The sequence below is a fragment of the Lactuca saligna genome, chromosome 8 (assembly GCF_052625555.1).
Source record: "Lactuca saligna cultivar CGN05327 chromosome 8, ASM5262555v1, whole genome shotgun sequence".
Lineage (NCBI taxonomy): Eukaryota > Viridiplantae > Streptophyta > Magnoliopsida > Asterales > Asteraceae > Lactuca > Lactuca saligna.
In genome coordinates, this window is record NC_136424.1 from 11,652,123 (window position 1) to 11,678,331 (window position 26,209).

General features: G+C 36.2%; 2 protein-coding genes across 2 annotated transcripts; one reads left to right on the top strand and one right to left on the bottom strand.

The window, feature by feature from the left end:
• The first annotated feature begins 19,796 nt into the window (after window positions 1–19,796).
• On the top strand, window positions 19,797–23,631 carry LOC145013091 (putative leucine-rich repeat receptor-like protein kinase IMK3). The gene is made up of 2 exons (XM_078971891.1): window positions 19,797–21,786; window positions 22,903–23,631. Exons 1-2 carry the CDS (start codon window positions 19,932–19,934, stop codon window positions 23,493–23,495), a joined length of 2,448 nt encoding a protein of 815 aa, XP_078828017.1. The 5' UTR covers window positions 19,797–19,931; the 3' UTR covers window positions 23,496–23,631.
• On the bottom strand, window positions 22,847–25,975 carry LOC145013092 (sorting nexin 2A-like). The gene is made up of 5 exons (XM_078971892.1): window positions 24,819–25,975; window positions 24,525–24,734; window positions 24,177–24,437; window positions 24,014–24,100; window positions 22,847–23,913 (listed from the first exon to the last, which is right to left on the bottom strand). The coding sequence occupies exons 1-5, from the start codon at window positions 25,737–25,739 to the stop codon at window positions 23,827–23,829; spliced, it is 1,566 nt and encodes a 521-aa protein (XP_078828018.1). The 5' UTR covers window positions 25,740–25,975; the 3' UTR covers window positions 22,847–23,826.
• Between the last annotated feature and the right edge of the window lie 234 nt (window positions 25,976–26,209).

The window sequence follows — 26,209 nt, forward strand, 5'->3', positions numbered from 1 at the left end:
CTACTAGGATACCGATCTAATAGATCACTATAGCATAACATCATCCTATCTAAAAGGATACTGATCTAACAAATCACTATAGCATAAAATCATCCTATCTACCAGGATACAGATCTTTACAGTACCAAAAACATGCTTCACAGGATATAAATCCAAGGGTCGGCATTGGTGCCTTCGACCCACAAGTATAGTGAGGAAGACTTGCCCCTCCCTGCCAAATCTCACAGAAAGAATCACTGACTTCTAGCTCGCAAGAATCCCCACGCTATCAATCACACGATAAACATCCATCAATAATCAGATCCGACCCTCACTGAATGTCGGAGCCCCAAACAGACAAAACTAATCAAATCTGCTCCTGCAAGGACTCAAGTTCACAACCCAAACCGAACAACCTATTTGGCCTTCCATTACTCGAACCTAACCTTAGAAGAATTATCTAAACCCGAAAATGAACAAATATTTAACCCTTTGCAGAAAACCACTTCTATCTTGCCGAAAGCTAAAATCTGGAGTCTCAAATTTGGTCTGACTCCCTGACAGACTGCCCATAATGAACCATTGCTAATACCATTCCAATTATCCCCCAAACTGACTACTCAATTTCTAATTACCTGAGTTTCCCCCTATGAAACAGAATCACAAATTATACGCGGATGCCAACAACTCTTCACTAGATACAAGGGATTAGAGATTCCTTCAAGATAAAGCTCATTTTGAAGACAAAATTTCCATGGATATACTAAACAACGGGAGACAAAATGGGAGATGACCCTTCTAGTGCCAACCGTACACTAGTTCCTTTAATCCCCGAACCAACACACATACAACAATCATCTCACAAGCATAAACACTCATGCCTGGCCCAATCAACCTCAGGATGGAATACTAGTCATCCTATAATAGGCCCAGTTATCCTCGAGATGGAATACCCTCGTATCATAAGCATGTTTTGTCCAATCAACCATCGGGTTAGAATATCAAACATGCCGGGTCCAAACAATCATAGGGTTCAGTCTGTTGGGTTTTATACATAGCAAACAATCCTATGTGTGCATGCAATCCTAGTTTGAGGATCTATGTTTTCACTATTAGACATACAAGCATTGAACACAAATACTAGAAACCCTAGGAGGCACATGTAATTTTCGAAATTGACATATAATTAGGGTTAGGATACATACCTTTATTCTTATATTCCAATAACAATCAAATCCTTAAAGATCATGAACTTTGGTAGCAAGCGCCACAAGTGTCGCGCCTCTAATGGCTCATAAACAAACCTAGCAACCAAGGATTACTCTGGAGAGAGAGAGAGAGAGAGAGAGAGAAAAGGGAAGTGAAAATTCGGCTCTAAGCATTTTTTAGAGGCACGGGATGAAATCCAAACCTATAGGGGTTTATATAGGTGATAATGAAGGTTTAGGATAAGGCAGGTGTATCTTAGATAACCATAATCCCTTAACTTTCTCCCTAAGGCTTCCAAAGCACCCTCAGAGCCCAAGGAAACCCTAGGACACTCTAGATTTCGTTCCCCGCCTCTAAGGGAGGTTCTAGAATGCTTAATTCTCAACTTTTTAACATTGTCACCTTTTGTCCCTACAGTTTCAATTAATTCCTTTAATCCTAAAATTAATTTCAAATTAATTTCTGATTAAATATTAATTAAACAATATGATTGCTAATTAATATATTATATCCATAATACATTAATAAATCATTTATCTTGATTTCAAATTAATTTATTAACCAAGTAATAAATTAATAAATCATTCTTCTCTCTACAACAGTTATCCTATTCAATTGTTAGGTTTGAAGGTAACCCAAAAGGACACTGTTATTATTAATTCAAGTACATAACAGTTATAGTTATGGGATTAGACACCTAATCCTATAGTCTCCCACTAAGATAAGTCTAATAACTATAGTTTTAAGTATAACTTCAAAATTTTGACTAGCAAATTTTAGCTACCAAAAGTCGTTGTCGAACTCTGACCTAGTCAGTGACATGTCCTTAGATATGGGATAAAATATTCCTCCGTTCTACAAGATATCGTATGGACATGAGACATGAATTATAATAAATCTTTGTCTAACAATTGTTTCCCGATTTTTGATTTAAGACGATTGTCAATCGACTTCAGTTGAACACATCAACTTAGTCTAAGCTTGGCCAAGCGCTTAGGGTGTCATCACTAAATCATCGAGGGGTCCACAAATATCGCTTTTATCCCACATTGGATAAAAGGAACAGATAAACTTCGAATCATATGCTTGCTCTATTTACTCATCAAATCACACACAACGATATGTTTTATAACGCTAAGTTACTGGTGCGTTTACATACCATCAATGTGCAAGCGACTTGTAAACTACACCTATATGTATCCGTTTCAAGAATATAAGATATTATCGTCTCACAATCACTCTTGATAAAATACATGAAGTGATTCTCGTGAGCATGGGTTTAATCCAATACTCAAATCTTATTTCAGGAGCGCTTATGAACATTGCAGCAAACTTTTGCTATGTCTAAACGCTTTAGACAATCTACAGTCAGATTCACGACATTCTTACCTCATAAACTACTTCCAAAGTATGATTGACTGTGGATGTTTAAATAACCTAGTTATTTTGGAAGTCAAAACATTCAAAGTAAAACACAAGAATAATCGAATCCAATATGGCCTCAAAACTTGTGAGTATAAATAAAACACCTTTTATTTAATCACCATATTGATTACACATTATTCATTATATAATGTTTCAGATAATCAACTAAATACTTGAATTGAAGCAATAGTCGTTCCATGCTCTAAGCATGCACACTATGTTTACCTATGGTCATTACTTTGTGAAATAGATCAATTGAACACATTTCCAATGATGCTCATTTCAAAATTCCCAATCCTTATCACAAGTGTAAGAATACCAAATTCTTGCCACTACTAGAATATTTTAGATTCTAACATTTTGCGCAATGATCCTTTTGTAATGACATAGGACCAAAGTCACAAAGATTTTTCCAATGAAATTACAAAGTGCTCTTATGGATATTATTACAAGGCAACTCCATAGATATGAAGTCTCACATTCAAAGTACATTCCTTTGAATATCATTCTTGTATAAAAGTTTCTAATCTACACAGATTCTTAATATCCAACTCCCATTATGGAAACATTTCCATATTTTCCATATGACAACTCATTATAAATAAAATCCTATCTATTCATGATAATGTCGATATGGTCCATTCATTAATATACTTCCAACAGCCCATAAGCGACCAATACTTGGCGAACCTTAGATTGTCCTTGAAAGTTGTTTAACTTACTTTAGTCATATTCGGTTCTAGTCATTTTTCCCTCTTAATGCCCTAGGTATTTGGAAAATTATAACGGTTGAATATTACAACATATGCAATCAATCCTATACCAGAAGCGTATGGGATACGATACATAAATACATGATACTTTACCAGTCTCCTGCTACAATACTGCTATATATATAATTCCCTTATGTTGAATCTTTTCAACATAACATTCATATATGTCCTTTGACTAAATTTGATTAAAAATTCTCGATCTAAGCTTTTAGATTTGAAATGAAGTATAAGTTCCTATCCCTTAATTATAGCAAAACGAGTTTTCAACTTCTGCAACTTTGTGAATTGAAACTTTTGTTTTCTATAATTAATATTGCTAACTTGCAACATAATCATCAAGCTCCCAATAACATGATAATTTTATCTTTACATGCATAACACTTATTTTCCCACTAGATTTGACATGTATTCAGAAAACAGTTGGACTCCTAGAAATCAATACTTATTGACTTTCTTACCAAAGTTCAAATTTCTGATATGTGATGCTTCGATAAGACTTTATCTAAGCTCATATGTGTGTCTAAGCTATTTTAGAACTTATATCAATAAGTTCCAAATGTTCAGACTAATTGCCAAATCTCACAATTCGAACCATAAAGAGGGATACCGTAATCATGATCGGATTTGAGAATGCAAATTTCACAATTGCTATCTCCTTAAAATCTTCCTAGTGAAAGCGTTTCCTCACAATCATTTTCATGAAGGAGAGAAACCTTATGACACTTAGATTTTATGTTGTACGTGTTCCTATCCATGTGAATTTGTAATAACCATTATCACAAGACAAGGTTTGTGATAAATCCAAACTCATATGAACTGAACTTGATCAATCTTTATTTCTTGCCATCTGGTAGCACAAGGGCGTACCATGTCTTCCATGTAGTTGAGCAACTCATCCATACATATCAATGAACTTTCATTTATTAAGGTGCTTTGCCTTTATGCATTCAATTGAGAACTCATAGAACTTTCATGCATAGTCAACTCAACTGGAATGGCACAGAAACAAGGATATGTCAACACGGTAGGTTACAAACCTCAAGTCATGTACTAGTGTAAAACAGTAGGTTTACTCTTGATTAGTTCTTGAACCTTTTCAAGATCATTTAGAATCCCACTGACCTTTTGACTTATAAGATTCTCTTGTCAAGAAACATTCCTCGACAAATAAATATTCAAGAGTTAGTGCAGATTCTTATCAAGACAAACACTTCACACAATTGAACTTAGTTGATCTTTGTCTTATCCACTACATCACAACATACAAATTTCAAATGTGCAGGAATAAGAAGACATTTTCTACTCCACATTTGATGAATGTGTTATAAAACTTCTTAGGATGTGTCACTCAAGTCATAATCTTGGAGTTCAACTCTAAGACTCGATTTTGGAATGAAGTATGATTCACCTTTTGATTCAACAATTTCAACAATTTCCGATTCCTCTTCTTAGCCATACTAGTTCACTAAGGTGTCCTTAGAGGATCAATTGTGGCATGGTTTCATAATCACTAAGTTAATCATAAAACACGATACTTAAGTACTCTCACTTCTTTTAAGATTGGAGAAACTTTTATCTTTCTGCCTAAGTGATTCTTCCTATTCGTTCTGCTTTACGTTGAAACATTTTCAACGATTCAGAATTACACTTAATCTTGTAAGCATAACCATATTTACTAAACTTTTAGCAAATCATGCCAAATATTCCTATCATTCTTTATGGTGGACTTGTCCAATGCACAACAATGTGTACTAGATCTCCTAGTCCTTCACTTGACTCACATACTTATGTGGAGAATGAATTAGTCTTAATATCCCAAATACGATGGTTATCATTCATCACACAATACAAGTCGCATGATTCCAAGTTTTTGTCTAATTGAAACTTGGGTGATGAGAATCATTCCTTATTCGGTAAATTTTGACACTACCAGAAATAACATAACTAAGAATCACATTCTTTTCAATATTGCTAACAATAGAAACATACAAATATCAATTTTCACAAAGGCCATTGCAATGATATATAAATAAGACAAAAAATCAAAATTTTATTTTATTTATAGAAAACGCAGAAAAACTTGTCTTTACAATGCAATTACAAATGAAAACTATGTTACTGAATATTCCTAAGCAATCTATCATAACTCTTATGCAGCAACTTAAAAACCCGATCATCAAACCATGCGATCAAAATTCATCTATTCGTGATCAGACTCAGCATACTATTCTTTTAAGTTTCCTTTCTTTTCTTCGATCCTACAAAACATCAAAATAAAATCTTATCACACATGTATTAAGAATCTACAAATAGGAACTTAATAGAGCTAGATAATAGACTTACCTGAAGCACAGTCAAACATTTTGACCTTACTATCCTTGTGATCCTTCAGGTAGACACGACAGCTTCGCATCCAATACCCTTTCTCTTGGCAAAAGAAACAAACCGACTCTTCTGAAATGGTGCTCGGGATAATCTCAAACTTAGCCTTTCTCTTTAGCATTTGGTCAAACGGTTTGACCTTGGCCGGTCCCTTTCCATTGGGAAGAGAAGACTTTTCTGTACTTCCAATGTTGCCATCGTCAATGTCCATGGAAGTTTGGGAGGTTGATCTACCAGTCAAAGTTGTTTTATCAATGTGCCAAATCATTGCTGATTTAGCAGCAATAAGCAAATAGGTAAGATCAATACGGGTCACATCGTGGTCCATCATGTAGTAATCATTAATGAACTCACTATATGAGTCAGGAAGTGATTAAAGAACCAATTCAACAACCAACTTCCTTGAGACAACGACACCCAACATTCCCAACTTGTCAATATGCAACTTCATCTCCAAGACGTGAGCACATATAGACTTTCCATCTTCGAATTTGCTTGCCAATAGGGCTTGAGTAACCTTGAACTTTTCAAGTCTTCGAACACGTGGGCCAGGGAGAATTATTGGAGGTGGTGGAGGAAGTGAAGAATGATTTCCATTTCCATGATCCAATTGCGGAACATCATCTTCATACGAAAAGCTTTTTCCAAAGGATTCGAGAAGACCATAGTTGTTAGATTTTGACATTTAGAAAACGGGAGAAATTCAATTTAGTTGATTCAATAATTAATATAACACCTAAATGAAATATTAAGGCTAAGACCCAACACAATATTCTACAACTCGGAAGTGGGATGTCGTAATCCAACTGCAGAATATTTGAAGTTAGGTAAATGACGATTTACCAATTTCCTCCATAAAAACGAAAAATTTAAAATTAGGTTTTAAATGAATTGAAACTCCTAGATCTTTTGAGATTCCTTGTACTTTTTAATGGCATGTTTTATCTCGATTATGCCCTTCAAGTTTGTGACTGGGATGCCGAGGATCACAAACAAGGTGTAGATAACCATGCAAATTAGCTTGGTACTCTCGATGTCGATCACCACCCAATCAATGTGCCGGTGAACCACACACGTTCCATTGATCAATGATAATCTTACGAGAAACCCATTGCCATCCTTCATTGGTCCCATATTAGTGTGCCGGTTAACCACACACGCTCCACTAACGAACAACAAGGTACAGTGTGCAAATTCTTGGATTAGCACCAATTCCACATTTTTCCTAAAGTAACTAAGAATTGGAAATTTATAAAAGCGTTTACTTACTTCGTATTACATTATACTTATAATGGAAGGTTATGTATTATCCTACCCGCTCGGCTAACGACCATCCACTAGTCAAGAGTGCGGTGGGTAATAGTGGATACCCAATGACAGTCATTTTATAAGTCGTTTCCTTAAACATCCTTTATAGACCAGCTTCGTGAATGAGGCCTACTAACGGTAAGACTGACCTTTTACTCATACATATATAATATTAGACTTTTAATTTTATATAGTATAAGGGTGTATTTTACACTTTTAAAATACTAGAGTTTTTAATCAAATTTAAAATTTTCAAAAAATTAATACCTTTTAATTTTAAAACCTTAAATAATAAAACTTTTATTTAATAATTATCCAAAATTAAACAATTAATTTAAATTATTAAATCTTAAAGGATTATCCATTAAATTAAATAATTAATTTAATCTAATCCCTTTATCCCCTAGATTTCGAAAATTTGGTAAGAGATATTTGAAAATCTTTAATTATCCGTTTAAACAATTAATAAGATAATTACCAAAGAAAATATTATCCTAATCCCAAAAATTTTGAAATCTAATCTCGGGGAGGAAGGTATTTTCGAAAACCCTAGGGTTTACCAACCCTAAAATCGAAAATATGGGGCCAAAGGAACAGGGTTCAAGAAACCCTAACAAAATTCAAAAATTAGGGTTTTAAAACCCTAATTCCGAAAATCCAAGCCCTAGGGTTTATTTGCCGTAAACCCTAATTTTTAAAATTCATACTTTTGTATCAGATTTAATTGAAAGCAACACACAAAAGCTCTGATACAACTATTGGGTTTTATACATAGCAAATAATCCTATGTGTGTATGCAATCCTAATTTGAGGATCTATGTTTTCACTATTAGACATACAAGCATTGAACACAAATACTAGAAACCCTAGGAGGCACATGTAATTTTTGAAATTGACATATAATTAGGGTTAGGATACATACCTTTATTCTTATATTGTAATAACAATCAAATCCTTAAAGATTTTGAACTTTGGTAGCAAGCGCCACAAGTGTCGCGCCTCTAATGACTCATAAACAAACCTAGCAACTAAGGATTACTATGGAAATAGAGAGAAGGGAAGTGAAAATTCAGATCTAAGCATTTTTTAGAGGCATGGGACAAAATCCAAACCTATAGGGGTTTATATAGGTAATAAGGAAGGTTTAGGATAAGGCAGGTGTATCTTAGATAACCCTAATCCCTTAACTTTCTCCCTAAGGCTTCCAAAGCATCCTTAGAGCCCAAGGAAACCCTAGGACACTCTAGATTTCTTTCCCCACCTCTAAGGGAGGTTCTAGAATGCTCAATGCTCAACTTTTGAGCATTTTCACCTTTAGTCCCTACAGTTTCAATTAATTCCTTTAATCCCAAAATTAATTCCAAATTAATTTCTGATTAAATATAAATAAAACAATATGATTTCTAATTAATATATTATATCCATAATACATTAATAAATCATTTATATTGATTTCAAATTAATTTATTAACCAAGTAATAAATTAATAAATCATTCTTCTCTCTACAACAGTTATCCTATTTAATTGTTAGGTTTGAAGGCAACCCAAAAGGACATTGCTACTATCAATTCAAGTACATAACAATTATAGTTATGGGCTTAGAGACCTAATCCAACACAGTCATCCTTGGTATGGGATACCTTAGATTGGATTTCCAAGATACACATAAATCGGGTCTAAACTCATGACTCGAGACCTAAGGATTTTCCTCAACCGCCCCTAACACTACCAGTCTATCGCCTGATCTAGCAGTTAGGTTCCCAAGAATCCGAAAGACTAGGACATCGTAACCCAAACATCCTTCTATTACACCAATTATATTGATATTTCATCTTTACATGGAACTTACGATCCACACCACGGGCCAAAAGACTCTCAACCCCTTTCCACTACCTCGTAGGGACCTAAACAATGTCCATCTCAACACTAACTGCACCACAAGGCAGAGACTAAACCACACCCAATCCCTTTCACAGAACTAGCTACTATCCATGCAGATACGAAAAAAACATGGTCGCCCACGACCTAAGAACAGGATAACGGTTGCACCCTTAATCCAATTCAAGGGCCACCATCCAAATGAACAATGCGCCTAATTCAAATCAAGCCCTAAACATATTTTTTCCATCCCACATGCACTCAATGAATTACCACAATTCACATCCTTGGGGAACCCATAACCTCATCCATAAGAACCGAAATACAAAAGTCCTAACGAATGACGAACCTTAAACAATAACAGAAAACATACTTATAATCGATCAAAACAGTATTACATACTTGATTGAGACTGAATAGGTTCCACCAATACGCAACCAACTTGAGAAGACTTATAATGTGGTCCTGACTACCACGCAACCCAAGCCTGCTATGAGCAAATATGAGAATTCCAGGAATCCCACATTCACCTCCAATCCTTAACAATTCAGATGTACCCCCCACGCCCATTAAGCAAAAGCACCCGATACATTAACGAAGAACTTTGAATTCAAACTTCACAAACGGTTCCCAAACTTGATAATCAACCCCTCGTAAGAGCTTGCGAGCAAACGGGATTATAATGAAAACATTCTGAGAGCCTTTCTGATTCACAGCCGACACTCAATACCTTCAGAAAACTTTGCAGAAAGACAAACAATGCGACCAATAATTGTAAACACATGACATTAAATCGAGTGGACCAAAACCCTAAACCAAGACTCCAGATACTCACATCGCAAATCCTAAAAATCCATTCCTTAATACTACTAACCCGAACAGATCAGAGATCCTCCAAACAGAATACCTAGTTCTCCTCCACTTATGGTTCGAACTACGAGCCACGTGTGGTGAAACCAACCAATAACTCACCCGGTTCAACCATGTATCAACCATCCCCTGACCCTTAATATAAATAATACACACAAGATGATCCTACAGAATTTCCCAACCATGACCACTTACCACTAAGGATCCCTTACAAGAGTATAACCCAATACTGACTTATGATACCAAAACATACACTCCTTGCCTACACTTCTAACCGCCAGTTTGGTTCCTGACTTGCAATAACACAAGAACATGGACCCTTAAGCACATCTCAAAGCATCTATAACACATTAAACCATCTGCACACTACTGCACTGACATCCTAACTCCAAACACTGCGACCAACGAACCCCAAGCTGGGCTTACCTACTAACCTTGAAGATCACAAGCCTACTCACTTCTTCCATGAACTTGAAAACTGAAACGGAAAAGTCTCCACCATAGAGAGTGACATATCAATCAACCATTCTACTTTCAACTGCAATCCCTAAACCGATCAATAACGGTTGATCTATCATTGAGCAGCACAAATAAAATACATGGTCTTGAGAAGAACCCTTGGGACCTCAAAGCCAAAAAGCTCATATATGCCTGCACCAATCAATCCGAACCAATATCGTTGTTGGGGCCGAACCATTACCAAACCCAATCTCATGCCCGAGCAACTACGACCAAGATCGTCAGATACGTAGCTACTGCCACAGATCTTGGTACTCAACCATGCTAATCTCTCCCAACTGGTCTTTAGAATTCCCAAAACTCCCTTCAATTCAAGTATGGATCTTGTGCTTCCAGTAGTACGAGCCTAATACTACCTTCCACACCTATCCATACTTTCCTCACGGATCATATTAGGTCCTCTAAGACCTACTCATGATAATACTCCCGATACCCGCTCAACAGCGAAACAACCGTACTAAAATACTTCCTAGGCTTTCCTAGGATCCCTGATCTCCCTTGCCATCAGCTATTGAAGAACTCCTCGAAATTCCTGTTAGTTACTTCGTGAACACAATCACCTGTAATAAAGCTCAGATAATCCTTCAAGTAAAAGACTCATCCTTACAACGGTTGGACTCAGACAAGAGCTGCGTAATAGGGTCAAACCCATCACTCTGAGATTATTCAATCTTGATTACATCTGAAATTACATATTCACTTAACAGTTAACTCAGATCACTTAAGAGTCCCACAAAGCACAAAGTAGACAACATTCAAGCAGTGGAGTCGACTGGCACTAAAACATAATATAATCAGACGGATTCCCATACAAAATTCCGATCTCTAACTCTCATCATTCCGAATACTGTTGGAATAGGTGTCTAATCCATAACTATATTTGGTATGTACTTGACCCGATGATAGCATAGTCCTTTTGGGTTGCCTTCACCAAAGCAACTTGACTGGATGAATAATGGAGAAAGAGGTTATTATGGTTTATTAATATATTATATGAATAATATATTAAAGGAGAAATCATATTGTTTAATTAATATTGGTCAAGAATTAATTTAGAAATAATTATGTGGTTAAAAGAGGTTAATTGAATTAAATGGAATGAAGTTGTAATTATAAGATAATTGCATAATGGGTTGAGGAACCCTTTGGAAAGGGTTGGAAGAAATCTTATGGGAGCCTATAAGGATTTCGTCTAAGGGTTAGGGTTCTGGAAGATTCTTATGGGTTGCTTAGAGCTTAAGCAATCGGATTAGGTCTTTGACTCAAACCCTAATTCCTCACCTATATAAAGACCCCTTAGGCATCTAAATTTCGGCCACTTGAACCCTAAGGATCTTAGAGCCGATTTTAGTATCCCTCGTCTCCTCTCTCTAACATTCTCCAATTGCTCGTGGTGTTTGTGATCGATTAAAGGAATTACATTTGTGATACTAAGCTCTTAAGGCAAGGATCTTCAAGCTTCAATTGAAAGGTAATACTCTAACTTGTTTATTAGATGTAATTTTGATTTTGGTATGCTAGATTTAGGGATTACAAGCTTTGGATGATTATTGCCTGTATAATTAGAAAAAACTAGATCTAAAGCTTTAGGGTTTGCATGTGCACCATAGGATTGATGTTTTGCTTATAACACAACAAAGACATACTATCATACTCAAGCACTCCATCCTCACTCCCTAGAGGAAGGCTAAACATATCGCGACTAGCCAGATGACCCCACATAACTCATCCTACCACCAACTGTCCCATGACCGTCCATTGGTGCTAGATAACTATCGCATGAACACTATCACATACTACACAACGTAAACAATCTTAGGCTAAAAGATTCAATCTTGCAACAGTTGGACTCAGACAAAGAGCTGTGCAACAGGACCAAATCCCTTAACCTAAGGCCATTTAACTCATACAGTATGTGAATTAGCACATCTACTCAATAGTTAGGTCACACATGCAAGAGTCATGCAAAAATCAATAAGGCATTCTACAATAGATAAGGCCTCATATAATCAAGCAATTCTATCATGCAAATTCTTTTAGATCCCTATCCTATCACTAGCATGTTGTTCTAACATATCACAACATAATCTCAAATAACTGTGTGGTAATTTGGGGTCTACTTATTGACTCCGGATGATCATATACATTGTATCCTCCTTATTTATTTTGAAAACCATTTGAAAATCATTTTTAAAAAAAAATCTTTTTCCTTAGTTTGAGATTGGAGTCACATGAGTGTTCTTCCAATTCACTAAAACCAAGGCCCTCATACCAACTTGTAACATCCCAAAATTTTCAAAAAATTTAGACCTTTCAAAAACGACCCATTTATTAATAAAAGTGTTTACAAACTATTAATTCCAAAACGTTAACTAAAATCAGAGTCTTCTAGGATCCATTAAGTTGTAAACCAAGGATGTGTACGGTCACGCCTTCGCCTTGCCTCAGTTCACTGAAGTACCTGAAACCATAAACCAGAACTGTAAGCACAAAGCTTAGCGAGTTCCCCCAAAATACCACCACACAAACAAATAAAATATACCAACAAATAAGAACATACTATGGGTCCAATCATCCATCGGGTTGGAATACCCCAGGCCCCTCAACCATCAGGTTGGAATGCCAACATACTATGGGTCCAATCAACCATCGGGTTGGAATACCAACATCCTATGAGTCCAATCCGCAATCGGGTTGGAATACCCCAGGCCCCTCAACCATCGGGTTAGAATGCCAACATACTATGGGTCCAATCAACCATCGGTTGGAATACCTACGCCACTCAACCATCCGATTGGAATGTCAATATACTATGGGTCCAATCAACCATCAGGTTGGAATACCCCATGCCCTCAACCATCAGGTTGGAATTCCCCGGCCTGTTGGCTTACCCACAAAGCAGTTAAGCCTCTGCTATCGACCAAACATGCGTACATATAACAGATAATCATATAGCAGTCTACATCCAAACAAATAGATCTACAGATCACTAAGCATAACATCATCCTACCTACCAAGATACAGATCTAACAGATCACTATAGCATAACATCATCCTATCTACCAGGATACTGATCTAACATATCACTATATCATAGCATCTTCCTATCTACCAGGATACTAATATAATAGATCTCAATAGTACAAAAAACATCAATAACAAGATATAAATCCAAGGGTCGGCATTGGTGCCTTTGACCCACAAGTACAGTGAGGAAGACTTACCTCGCCCTGCCGAATCTCACAGAAGGAATCAGTGGTTGCTAGCTCACAAGAATCCCCGTGCTATTAATCACAAGATAAAACATCCAAAAATAATCGGATCCGACCCTCACTAAATGTCCAAACTAGGGTAAAAGACCTTTTTACCCTCTTCATAACTTGGCCCCAAAGCCAAGGCCCAAACATGGCCCTAAACATCCTAAGGTCAACCCTTATTAACTTCTGGTTAAAGTCAAAGTCAACAGACCATGTTGACCAAACACGGCGTGTTGCTCCTTAGACACGACGTGTTCTCCGATCATCTAGATAATTAGGAAACCCAGCCAACAGGACATGTTGGCTTTGCAAAAACATCGTGCTTGCCCGAGTTTCAACAGCTTAATACATCCAGAAGTTTTCTTCGATTCTAGGGACTCCAAGGCTCATATCTAGACCCAAATGCTATCAAGATGGATAAAGTTTCTAACTTTATCCTTTAGAACCACTCCAAGGGTCCAAAAACCCAACCATAAGGCTTGAAGAGTCAAGGGCTTAACCAAATAAGCATTAAATCCTTGAAGTCTAAAACTCATCCTTTTTAGGAGAGGTTTTAGCACCCAAAACCATCCAAAAGGTTGGTGATTTATAGACATGCATGTCCAATGCATGTCTTGAACCCAAAATATACATGGAATCAAAACTCGACTATATGCCAGATCCAAGACTCTACAAGGTCACTTAGACATGGAGATTCATAAAATTGCTACCTTTATGAGATCTAACCATTCCCCAACTCAAGAACAACAAGAAAAACGGAAAAAACTTAAGATCTAGCAACATAGATGAATAACATTTAGATCTTAGACACTTACAAAGGTCCAGAGGAGCGACAAACTGAATGATGAGCGCTTGTTTTGCTGGATCCTTACTTCCTTCTTCCAACTTCCTTCTTCCAACTTCTTTCTTCTTTGGCTCTACAAACACCACACTAGATCACAAATGAGAGGGAAATATGATCAGGGTTTCACTTAGGGTTTTAGGGGCTGATGGGGGTTGAGGGTGAACACGTAAGCCCACGACTTTTTCTTATCTAGACACTTCGTGTTGGTGCCTCCAACACGCTGTGTCAAATTCTCAAAAAAGGAATTATACTCAATGTTGCTTCTCAAATTTTCGGGTGTTACAATTTTACTGCAATGACAAGGGGTATTGGAAACGAAGCTGCCTGAAATACTTGCAGGACATCAAGGATGGCAAAGTGAATCCAACCTCGACATGTATTTAAACTATCTTATCTAAAAAAGCATCATATTCTCATTCTTGGGTCCTTGATACAGTATGTGGTTTTCACATTTGTTCTGATTTGTAGGGGCTAAGAAGATGTGAGGATGTGAAGCATGGAAGGATGAACCTGATCATGGGCAATATGAGATCTTCACCTGTTACCAAGATTGGAGTTTATAACTTAGTGATTAGTAATAATGGTAGTTTAGATTTGATGAATTGTTGCTACTCATTAGAAATGACACGAAACATTATTTCTTTTCATGCATTGTTCAGACAAGGTTTTAAATATTCTTTTGATGGCAATAATGGTTCTATTTCTACTTATAAAATTGGTGTGTTTTATTTTGAATCTTTGCCATGTGATGGTGTGTGTGAAATTGTGATGTGTAGATAATTTAGGCAATAGTGTATTTCAAATTGATTCGTCTAATGGTATAGACAAAGCATGCTTGTGGCATTGTCATCGTGGGCATGTTAGCAAGCAACGCATCACTCAACTCCAAAAGGATGGAGTGTTTGAAGAATTTAACTTAAGGTCAGATGATACGTGCAAATCTTGTTTACCTGGAAAGATGACAAAACCACATTTTACTGGTTCTTGTGAAAGAGGTGAATGATTTTTGGAACTCATAGACACAAATGTATGTGGACCCTTCAAATCAACCACAAGGGATGCAAATCGATTCTGTGTGACTTTTACTGATGATTATAGCAATATGGTTATATATAATTAATCAAACACAAGTCAGAAACCTTTAAAAAGTTCAAAGAGTTTAAAAAAAGAAGTCGAGAATCAGTTGGGCAGGAAGATAAAGATGCTTAGATTCAATAGAGGCGGTGAGTATATTAATATCGAGTTCCACGAATACCTCAAGGAATATGGAATTGTTTCACAATTGAATCCTCCTAGAACACCACAACTTAATGGTTTGGCTGAGAGGCATAATCGGACCTTGTTGGACATGGTTCATTCCATGATGCGTCGAGCTTCACTTCCAATCTCTTTCTGGGGTATGCCTTAGAGACTGCCGCCCATATTCTTAATCTTGTCCCAATAAAGAAGGTTGCAAACACACCTCACGAGATGTACACAGGGAAAGTTCCTTCGTTAGCACACATCATGGTTTGGGGTTGTGAAGCTTTCTTAGATGAGAGACTCACGACAAGTTGAACCTCGAAGTGAGATATGTATTTTCATCAGCTACCCACATAAGTCCTTTGGATATTTGTTCTACAGGCCAAGTGAGAACGTGATCTTCATGGCACGAAGGGGATTCTTTTGAGAGAGGGAGAGAGAGAGAGAGAGAGAGAGAGAGAGAGAAAGAGCTCATATGCAAAGAGGACAATGGGAGTACCATTGATCTTGAAGAAATTCATGAGTTAGACGATGAAGAAACTTCTGAAAATGTTAGCGCTCAACCTAAGGAAGAAATTCTAGTTGAACCAATTGACGAGTCGTTACCTCTTAAGTATCCCGGTAGAGTTAGAATGCCACCTGAGTTTTATGGGTTCCATATTACATTATTACTACAGATGGTGATACGTTTATCAGTGATAGTACAATGGTAAATTTAGATGAACCTTCTAACTACAATCAAGCAATGACAGGCCCTGATTATGCAAAGTGGAAAGAGGTAATGGATAGAGAGATCAATTCCATATATGAAAACCAAGTTGGGAATTTAGTTGACAATGTACCAGGTCATAAAACAGTTAGGTGCAAATGGATCTTCAAGAAGAAGATTATATGATCACTTATCTTAGGACACGTAACTGACTAAATTAGGAAATAAAGTATTGGACAATGAGATTGATTATGTTCTATATCATTTGTCCACATGATATCTTGCAGAACGGATGATTAGGACACATAACTGACTAAATTAGAGTTCGACAACGGCTTTGAGAGCTACAATTTGCTGATCGATTTAGAAGGATATACTCGTAACTATAGTTATTAGACTCATCTAAGTGGGAGACTGTTGGATTAGCTGTCTTAACCTATAACTATAATCGGTATATACTTGAATCGATAGTAGCATAGTCCTTTTGGGTTTCCCTCAAGACTAGCAACTGGGAATGATGATTTTAGAGAAAGAGGTTGACTTATTAATTCGATTAATAAATTGAAACAAGTAATTTATTAACTATTATGAGAATAATATATTAATTAGAAATAGTAATATTTAATCAGAAATTAATTAGAATTAATTTTGGGATTAAACGAATTAATTAAAAGTGTAGGGACTGAATTGTAATTGTTTAATAGTTAAGCAAGAGGCAATCTAAAACCTTCCATGGGCTATGGACAATTTTCTAGAGCATTAGGGTTTCTAGAATAGTCTCTTATGGATAATCAGTAAATTGGATAATTACCTGGTTTAAGATAATCTTGGATTTGAGCTTATCCAGGGTTTCCTGACTGCACTATAAATACGGCTAGTACCCTATGATTTTCGGTCACTTGCTCTTGAAGAGTACCAGCCGAAAATTGCAACCTCCCTCCTTCTTCTCAATCATTCTTCTATTTCTAGTGTTAGGTGTGAGCCATTAGAGGTGTGACAATTATGACACATTATCCTTGATTTTTATATTACTTATGATTTTGGGATACTCTAATTCATGGTATGGTTTGAGAGACTATGGTTTATGTAATTTATGAATTTTGGAATGGTTTTAAAAATGAAAAAATAGGTCATGATTTTGAGATGTTGCACCAAAACAGAAACGTAATCAAAATACATACAACATATCTTAATGGCACGTAGATGTGGCCTTGTAACACTCAAGAGTAGGCTCTATAGGCCATAAAAACATAGGAGGGAGCCTTTGCTACCTAACACAACCCTAGATTTCCAAATTAATGAATAAACAATCCATCGCCATTGGATGTCTCTAAAGAAATGACATCCACAAACCACCATCCTTTGTTAAAGCATTATCCAACCTCCTCCATGTGTACGGGTGGACACATCCTCAAGCCGAAGATGAGTTTGGTTATACCTATACAAGATCACAGAATAAGAAGCTCACTATGTGGGTCACCTAACTGAGGAAGAAGACACATTAGATCAACAACGTTGACAACTCTCCTCATGACCAACCTGCTAATAAACTCACATCTCTACTAATTACACCCCCTCACAAAAAAAAAGTATAATAAGTAAATCCCCCAGTAATGGTCTCCTAGTGTCTACGCGAACAAAGCTTTATACCATCACATGAAAACTAAAATATTAAATATATATATATATATATATATATATATATATATATATATATATATATATATTCAGTTCAAGATCCAATTCAAGACAGATTATCTTAATAATATCGAGCATTCTTGCAACCTCTTTTAAATCTCTGATAAGAGTCTTTCATCGAAATACAGACAATCGAAATTAATTAAAATGATATGGGCAAAGATAATATGGCAAAAAGAAGTGTTTCTTCGTATTACTATAACATATATCATTACAAGACTACTAATTTAGTTAAACCTGAAAACCCAAAAAATATTATGGGTGTGTTTGGCAGTACGAACATTTAGCTTTTAGTTTTAACAAAGCGATCCGATTCTAAAAGCTACTTCATGTAGCGTTTAACAAAACGCTCCTGAGCTTTTGAAATTAATTTACATAATTATCCTTAAAAATATATTTATATAGTTATTTATTTTTAATCAACTATCATTTTATGTAATTTTATATATTTCAAAAACTTCCAGCTACTTTTGTTAAACATTCATATAACAAATAAAAGTTACAGCTTCTCGCTACCAACTACTAGCTACCCACTACCAGCTAAACGCTACTCACTTCCAGCTAACAGTTACTTTTGCCAAACACGCTCTATGTAATTTATATAATTGCAAAACTAAATTTGCAATTGACGGGTCCCACCATTATCATACATAATTTCCCTTTCCAAAAAAAAAAAAAAAAAAAAAAGATCATGCGATATCTTAACATTGATTTCAGACATTAACTGTTTTTAAGTTTTATGATAATAAAAAATAACATATTAAATTATTTATAGGATTTTTCGTTCTCATATATTCATATAGTTTCTTGGGGGAGGCAAGTGAAACTTGGAGAGTGAATCACGTAAAGAAGCATAAAAGTTTAGCCGTTACAGGGAGCAGGCTACAAAACATGAAGGACAAAATAGGAAAGAAATTTAGCCGTTGCTAACATAGAGGCACGTGTGAGCACGTGTGATGCCGAGCCATGAGTAAAATGAACAAAACACTTTAACAGAAAAAGCTAATAAAATAGGTGATTGCATTTCGTTTCTAGAAACAGCCGACCAAATTTCGATGTTCGAATGAAAAGCATATTAGGGAGTAAGTTCAAGGTAGAAGCTTTTGAATATAGTATCAATTTGAATATGATGATATTATTAATCATTTACTCCTATTAAATTTATTATACTCACATCTCAAACAGATATTTAGTTGGTGTGAAGAAATTGATACGAGCTCTTCAAATATATTGTTATATATGTCGCATCAACCTAATTTTAAGAAGATATCAGCAAATGAACTCACTTGTCTTGTAGTACTTGCATGATTTTTCTCGGCTACCTAAACTGTATTCTCTCAAAATAATAGTGATTATACACCATACGAACATAAATTCCAAAACAAGGAGTACTGAAATTGAAATATGTACTTTTTTATAGAAAAAAATGCTGAACATTTTGTTGATTTTTTAATCTTTTTTATTATATATAATTCTATTATCTATAATATTTCATTAACTCTGTCAGTTATTATATATATATTGTTAAAAAATAAGTAAGAGAATATTAAGTTTACTATGTTGAAATTTTTCATCCGTATTTTTCGTTACCAAGGTATCTGCATCTTTCTTTGTGTCCAAAAAGCGTGCCAATCACGTGCAACCATCAGCAGACCTCATCATCTTTCACCATCAACAGTTCTACACTACAAAAGCACCGTCTTTATCCACTGTTCCATTCACACGCCACACACACACACAGACATCTCTGTGTGTCTCACACACACACATTCTTTTTCTCTCTCTCTCTCTCTCTCTGAAACAAAAGAGAGAAAGATTTCTTCTTCTTGATCCATCAATGGAGTCCAATTTCATTTTCCACAAATACCCTTCTCAAAAAGATCAACATCTTTCAACCAAAACTTTCCACACATCCAACACCAAAGAAGAATGCAAGCAAAACACACATTATTTCACCTTACTGCTACACCTACTATTTTCTGGTTATTTCCACAGATACCCATCTCAGAAATCCCCTCCTTTACACGAATACAAAACCCCCATCAAGAAAAAGAAAGAAAATAGGAACAAAAACACACACTATTTCACCTTTCTACTACACCTACTCATAATTTGCAGTTCCCCTTTTGTTGTTTCAACCCAATCTTGGGATGGAATAATTGTCTCAGAATCAAACCTTCAAGCCCTCCAAGCTTTCAAACAAGAACTCATTGACCCAAATGGTTTCTTGAAAAGCTGGAATGACAGTGGCTATGGAGCTTGTTCTGGTGGTTGGGAAGGAATCAAGTGTGCTCAAGGACAGGTGATTATCATACAGCTTCCATGGAGAGGTCTAGGTGGTCATATTACTTCAAAAATAGGCCAGTTTCAAGCTCTTAGAAAGCTTAGTCTCCATAATAACGCCATTGGAGGTTCAATTCCGAAGGAATTAGGGTTCTTGCCAAATCTCAGAGGGATTCAATTGTTCAACAATAAGTTTACAGGTTCAATTCCTCCTACATTGGGTTCATGCACATTACTTCAAAATCTTGACTTCAGTAATAATTCTTTGGTGGGTGGAATCCCTGATTCCCTTGGTAACTGCACTAAGCTTTATAATGTCAATTTGAGTTTGAATTCGTTATCAGATTCCATTCCTGTGTCCCTCACACAATCCAATTCCCTCATGTTTCTATCTCTCCAATTCAACAAATTTTCAGGGGTTCTCCCTGATTCTTGGGGTGGTGATAAACCCGTGGTCAAATCTTTGACTTTTGACCATAATTTTTTCACCGGAAAGATTCCTGTGTCTTTAAGCAAGTTGACTGAGCTTGAAGAGATTTCATTCAGTCATAATAAATTCAGCGACGAAATCCCTAGTGAATTTGGGAGACTTGTTAAGCTTAAAAGCTTAGATCTTTCCTATAACTCCATTAATGGCGGCATACCCGTTACCTTTTCCGATTTGAGTTCACTCACTTTATTAAATTTAGCTCACAACAACTTCACCGGTCAAATCCCAGTTTTCTTGGGTGATCGACAGAATCTTGCATTTTTTAATGTGTCGTTTAACAATCTCTCCGGTCCAGTCCCGGTTCAAATTTCTTCAAAATTCGATTCAAGTGCTTTCGTGGGTAATCTTGATCTTTGCGGATACAGCCCTTCAACCACGTGTCCAACATCTCCGGCGAAGAGCCGCCACCGGAAAACAAGAGCTAAAAATGTCTTGCTGATTGTGGGAGGAGCTTTGATAGCAGGTTTACTGTTCCTTTGCTGTATACTTCTGTGTTGTTTGTTAAAGAAAAAAGATACAGTGAAGCAAAAGGATGTGGAAGGAGGTGGTAGGGGGGTTTCGGCGAGCAAAGGGGAAGGGGAGGCCGCCGGAGAAGCTGGAGGGAAGCTTGTACATTTTGAAGGTGGGATGGAGTTCACAGCCGATGATCTTTTGTGTGCGACAGCTGAGATAATGGGAAAAAGTACATATGGAACTGTTTATAGAGCGACATTAGTGGAAGGAAATCAAGTAGCTGTGAAGAGATTGAGAGAAAGGATTACAAAGAATCAAAAGGAGTTTGAAAATGAAGTCAATTCACTTGGGAAAATCAGACATCAAAATCTTTTGGCACTGAGAGCTTATTATTTGGGTCCAAAAGGGGAGAAACTTATTGTTTTCGATTATATGCCCAAAGGAAGCCTTGCTACTTTCCTCCATGGTAACCTTCTATTCTATAACATTTACAAATATAAATTATCTTTAATTTTGGGTAAATTACAAAAATATTTGACAGTTTTACAGTTTATATACTAATACTTAAAAAAAATGATCACTTTATAACGTGTCATATAATAAATTGGCCATTTTTTTTACCAAAAGCAACAAAACGACAACCAAAAAGAGACCGAGATTGCTCCCAACACACACACAAAAAAAATCTATTTCGAACTTGTAACATTGTTCTTACAATTTAGAAATAGATTTTTCTTTTACAAAACCCTTGTTCAGATTCTTTGTAGTTTTTTTTGGTGGGGGTCAAATTCGCAATTCACAACCACCATAGCTATGATAGTAGTGGTCATTATGTATTATTGGTCAAAAGGATACTTAATTTGTTAAGTATCACATCATGAGATGATAAATTTTGTAATTATGCTTGATTTTTATTAATCAAAACTCGCAATTCACAACCACCATAGCTATAAAAGTAGTGGTCATTTTGTATTATTGGTCAAAAGGATACTTAATTTGTTAAGTATCACATCATGAGATGATAAATTTTGTAATTATGCTTTTTTATTAATCAAAATTTAAAAATAAATAAATAATAAAACGTTTTTTTTAATTTGTTAGAGTAAATTACCCGAATGGTCCATATGGTTTGGAGTAATTTACACATTTGATCTCTAACTTGTTTTTTTAACTTGGAAGGTCCCTACAATATGTTTTTGTTGCGCGTTTGGTCTCTGTTTTATCTAAAAAGACTATTTTGCGCTTGATTTTTTTAAATTTATTTAACTAAATTGGGGTAGATAAGGTAAGGTGAGGTGAAAGTGGGGTTGGGGGTATGTTTATTTAAATAAATTAAAAAATCAATAGCAAAATAGTATTTTTAGGTAAGACACAAAACCATTCATGTAATTTACTCAATTTGTTAAAAGTCAACTTTGTAATATCAAACATGCAATTTACCAAATCAACCAATTTCATGTCAAAATGGTTGTATTAGACAAATGTGTGAAGCTTTAATGGTTTGATTGGTTAAAATAAAGTATAAATGTTAAAGCTTCAAATTTTTATAGGGAGTCTAAGGTTTTGTTATTTTTTTATACAGCTCGGGGACCCAATACACCAGTTAATTGGGCAACAAGAATGAGGATAATGAAAGGGATGGCTAGAGGCTTACACAACCTCCACACTAATCAAAACATAATCCATGGAAATCTAACATCAAACAATGTTCTTCTTGATGACACTTTCAACCCCCAAATTGCAGATTTTGGGTTGTCACGATTGATGACAGCTGCTGCAAACACAAACGTGATTGCAACAGCGGGTGCACTCGGATACCGAGCACCCGAGCTTTCTAAGCTCAAGAAAGCCAACACCAAGACTGATATATACAGTCTTGGTGTCATCATGTTGGAACTTCTCACCGGAAAATCACCGGGAGAGGCGGAGGACGGTGTCGGTTTGCCACAATGGGTGGCTTCGATTGTGAAAGAAGAGTGGACTAATGAAGTATTTGATTTGGAGTTAATGAAGGATGCTTCTGTTATTGGTGATGAGTTGTTGAATACATTGAAATTGGCTTTGCATTGTGTCGATCCGTCACCTTCTGCTAGACCGGAGGCTCAGCTACTTCTTCAGCAGTTGGAGGAGATTAGACCGGAAACCGCCGCCAGCTCCGGCGATGATGGAATTTGATGGAGTGATGAAAGTTTGAAGATGAGTAGTTTATGGTGACTATTTTTTGATTCTTGAGTTTTGTTGGGGTCTTGTTGTGAATATAAGTTCGACTAGATTCTGTTTCTAAAAGTAGAAAGTTTTTTTTTTTTTTTTTGATACTAGGTACTTGTACGATTCAGATTCACACACCATTGAATTTGTGCAACTCAATCATATCCTATTTTAAAAAAAAAAAATGTTTAGAATTACACTTCATTTTAGAACACTTTTTAGGTGGTTATTACACAAATTTTTTAAATAACTAAATGTTAACACTATTGACAAAAAAAAAAAAAAAAAAACATACTTTCTACTTTCGCCTACATCTTTCTGCATATCCACTTGTTTCATTGGCAACTATTTCCCATGCACTTGACATCTTTTCTGCATATCCCACCTGTTACACAAACAAAAATTCAAATAATTTCTACTCCAAAACACAAAAAATATTTTATCTTCATCTTCAATTCAAGATTTTAAGTTGAATTATTATGTACCTGGTTAACAACAAATCCTTTTATCATCCCAATGAAATCCTCACGCCTCTCTTTGTCTAGTCTCTCAAGTTCAATCTTGTTATTCTCCTGTAGTTTATTATATATTATTGATTAACCATCGAGAATCCAGCAAACATAGTAGAATGAGTGTCAAAATTGTTACTTTTATATGTTCATATTCTCTGACTGCTTGATTTTTAGCTTCGTTTGTAACTCTCATGGTTTCTTTCAACTCCTCAAGTTTCTGAATTCTAGAGCTGTCACCACCAAATACCTTGAATGCAACTGCTTCAAGCTTTTCAATTCTTGAATTTAGAGCTGAAACCTCTGATACAAGAGTCTGTATTGTCAATAAAGCATTTGATCTATCTGAATATGCATTATTCACATCTAACATCACTCCAAGGTAGTCATGAAGCTTGTCCTGTTCAACAAAAAAGTTTTTAAATCAATTCAAGTTAATCATATTTGATATTACTCTTGAAATATAAGTGAAGTATAGAGCAGTTACTAGATGTTTGATGGTTTGTGCATTCAATTCACGATACAATCTACTTGCTTTAACAGCAGAAGTTGAAACATTCTTCATATCTCGAGCTCTTGTTTTTTGAGAGTTGAACATGGCTTCATTGGTCTCGAATTGAGTTAGTTTGACAAATGCTAACCCTAATTGTCCCATGGTTTCACCAATGTCTTGTTGAGCTTTAACAAGAGTTTCAGCCTATATTATCAAGAGATGATGATCAACTTAGGTTAATAACGTAACGATTGATTGCATACTCATCAGATGAACAAACTAACTGACCTCCAGAGATACATTACCCAACGCCAGCTCAAATTCCTGCAGCTTCATTTTCTTCTCCATGAATTCCTTGTCCTCTTCCACCAGAGGTGGCTTCGTTGCACCCCAACCATACGTGACTGATTGCCTCAACTCTTTGAATATTCTGAGAAGATCCCCCCCTCCTTTCGTTGACTCAACAGACTCTCCAAACAACTGCTTAGGCAGCTTCACTGCTCCATCTACCATCCTTGATGCCATATTTGTGGTCTTCATCAATGGCAGCTTCCCCTGCACCTGCAAAAACACTCTTAATTCCTCACTTCTTCGTATTACAGGATGAGCAGCTAATTTTTTCAAGTACTTCTCCAAGGCCATTCTCCTCTGCTCAACGAACTCTTGCTTTTGCGTAACCTGCTTCCCAACCACACTCTTATCCGGTCTCATCGGAATGAAAAACCCTCGATATGAATCTGATAACCGATCTGATAACGTGACGATATCTTTAAACCTTCTCCGGAGGCTAAATTCTGTTCCGTTGAACTCCGGAAGATTCGTCCAAGTGGTTATCAAGTAGGTCACGTAAGTCTTCCCGCCGGCAACTAGATCTTCCTCCTCTCGAGGATCTGTCACTGAAATTTTTAAGTAATTAGAATTAGAAGACGGCATTGACGTGGAGACAACACCGTGGCTGTTGATTTGCTTGGCGTGGTCACCATCGAACGATCTGAATACTGCCTCCGCGTACGAAGGGGGCTCGAGGAACGAATTGAACGAATTGTGAGGGTAGTGGCGTTGACTATCATCTCTGCCTTGTGCTCCGCCATTGGATTTGGACAAATTATTGTTAGTATCGTCGTCGTGAAGAACAAGGGACTCCATGTCTTCATGAGGAGAAGCGTAGACATGGGCTTCTTCAAAGCCCTCATTCTCATATGCCATCATCGATTAATCTAATTCGTGAACTGATTTGAGAAAATGCAGAGGATTTGAAGTGATTGGACTTTGGAGGGATGTTATTGTAATCTCATTATGCAGAAATGCGATTAAAACGATGGGGCTCGAGTTTGAGGGTAATGTAGACGAACAATGGCGGAGTGATAGAGATCATTGCCGGTGCTGCATGTTTCGGAGTTTACACGGTATCTGACGGCGACTGTTCGATGTTGAAGCCACTCTTTCCGTGAAATGGTTAAAATAGCAACCAAGATTTACCTTTTTTTTTAAAATGTTTTCTTTGGAAAATTCTTATGTTTCAATGGAGTATTTCACTATTCCTTCGTAAAAAGGTTAATCCATACTACTTGTACTATAAATGCAAAAAATATTGTGTATTTTATGGATAAATTAATATTTAAATGGAGAATTAGCTCACGATGAGTTCGTTAAAATTAGTTGGTAGCAGATAGCGGGTA

Coding starts and splice junctions, on each gene's coding strand:
- LOC145013091 (XM_078971891.1), top strand. CDS start 19,932: ATGGAGTCCAATTTCATTTTCCACAAATACCCTTCTCAAAAAGATCAA. Junction 21,787..22,902: donor CCTTGCTACTTTCCTCCATG/GTAACCTTCTAT, acceptor TTTTTTATACAG/CTCGGGGACCCAATACACCA.
- LOC145013092 (XM_078971892.1), bottom strand. CDS start 25,739: ATGATGGCATATGAGAATGAGGGCTTTGAAGAAGCCCATGTCTACGCT. Junction 24,735..24,818: donor TGGGTAATGTATCTCTGGAG/GTCAGTTAGTTT, acceptor TTGATAATATAG/GCTGAAACTCTTGTTAAAGC. Junction 24,101..24,176: donor GAGAATATGAACATATAAAA/GTAACAATTTTG, acceptor AATAAACTACAG/GAGAATAACAAGATTGAACT.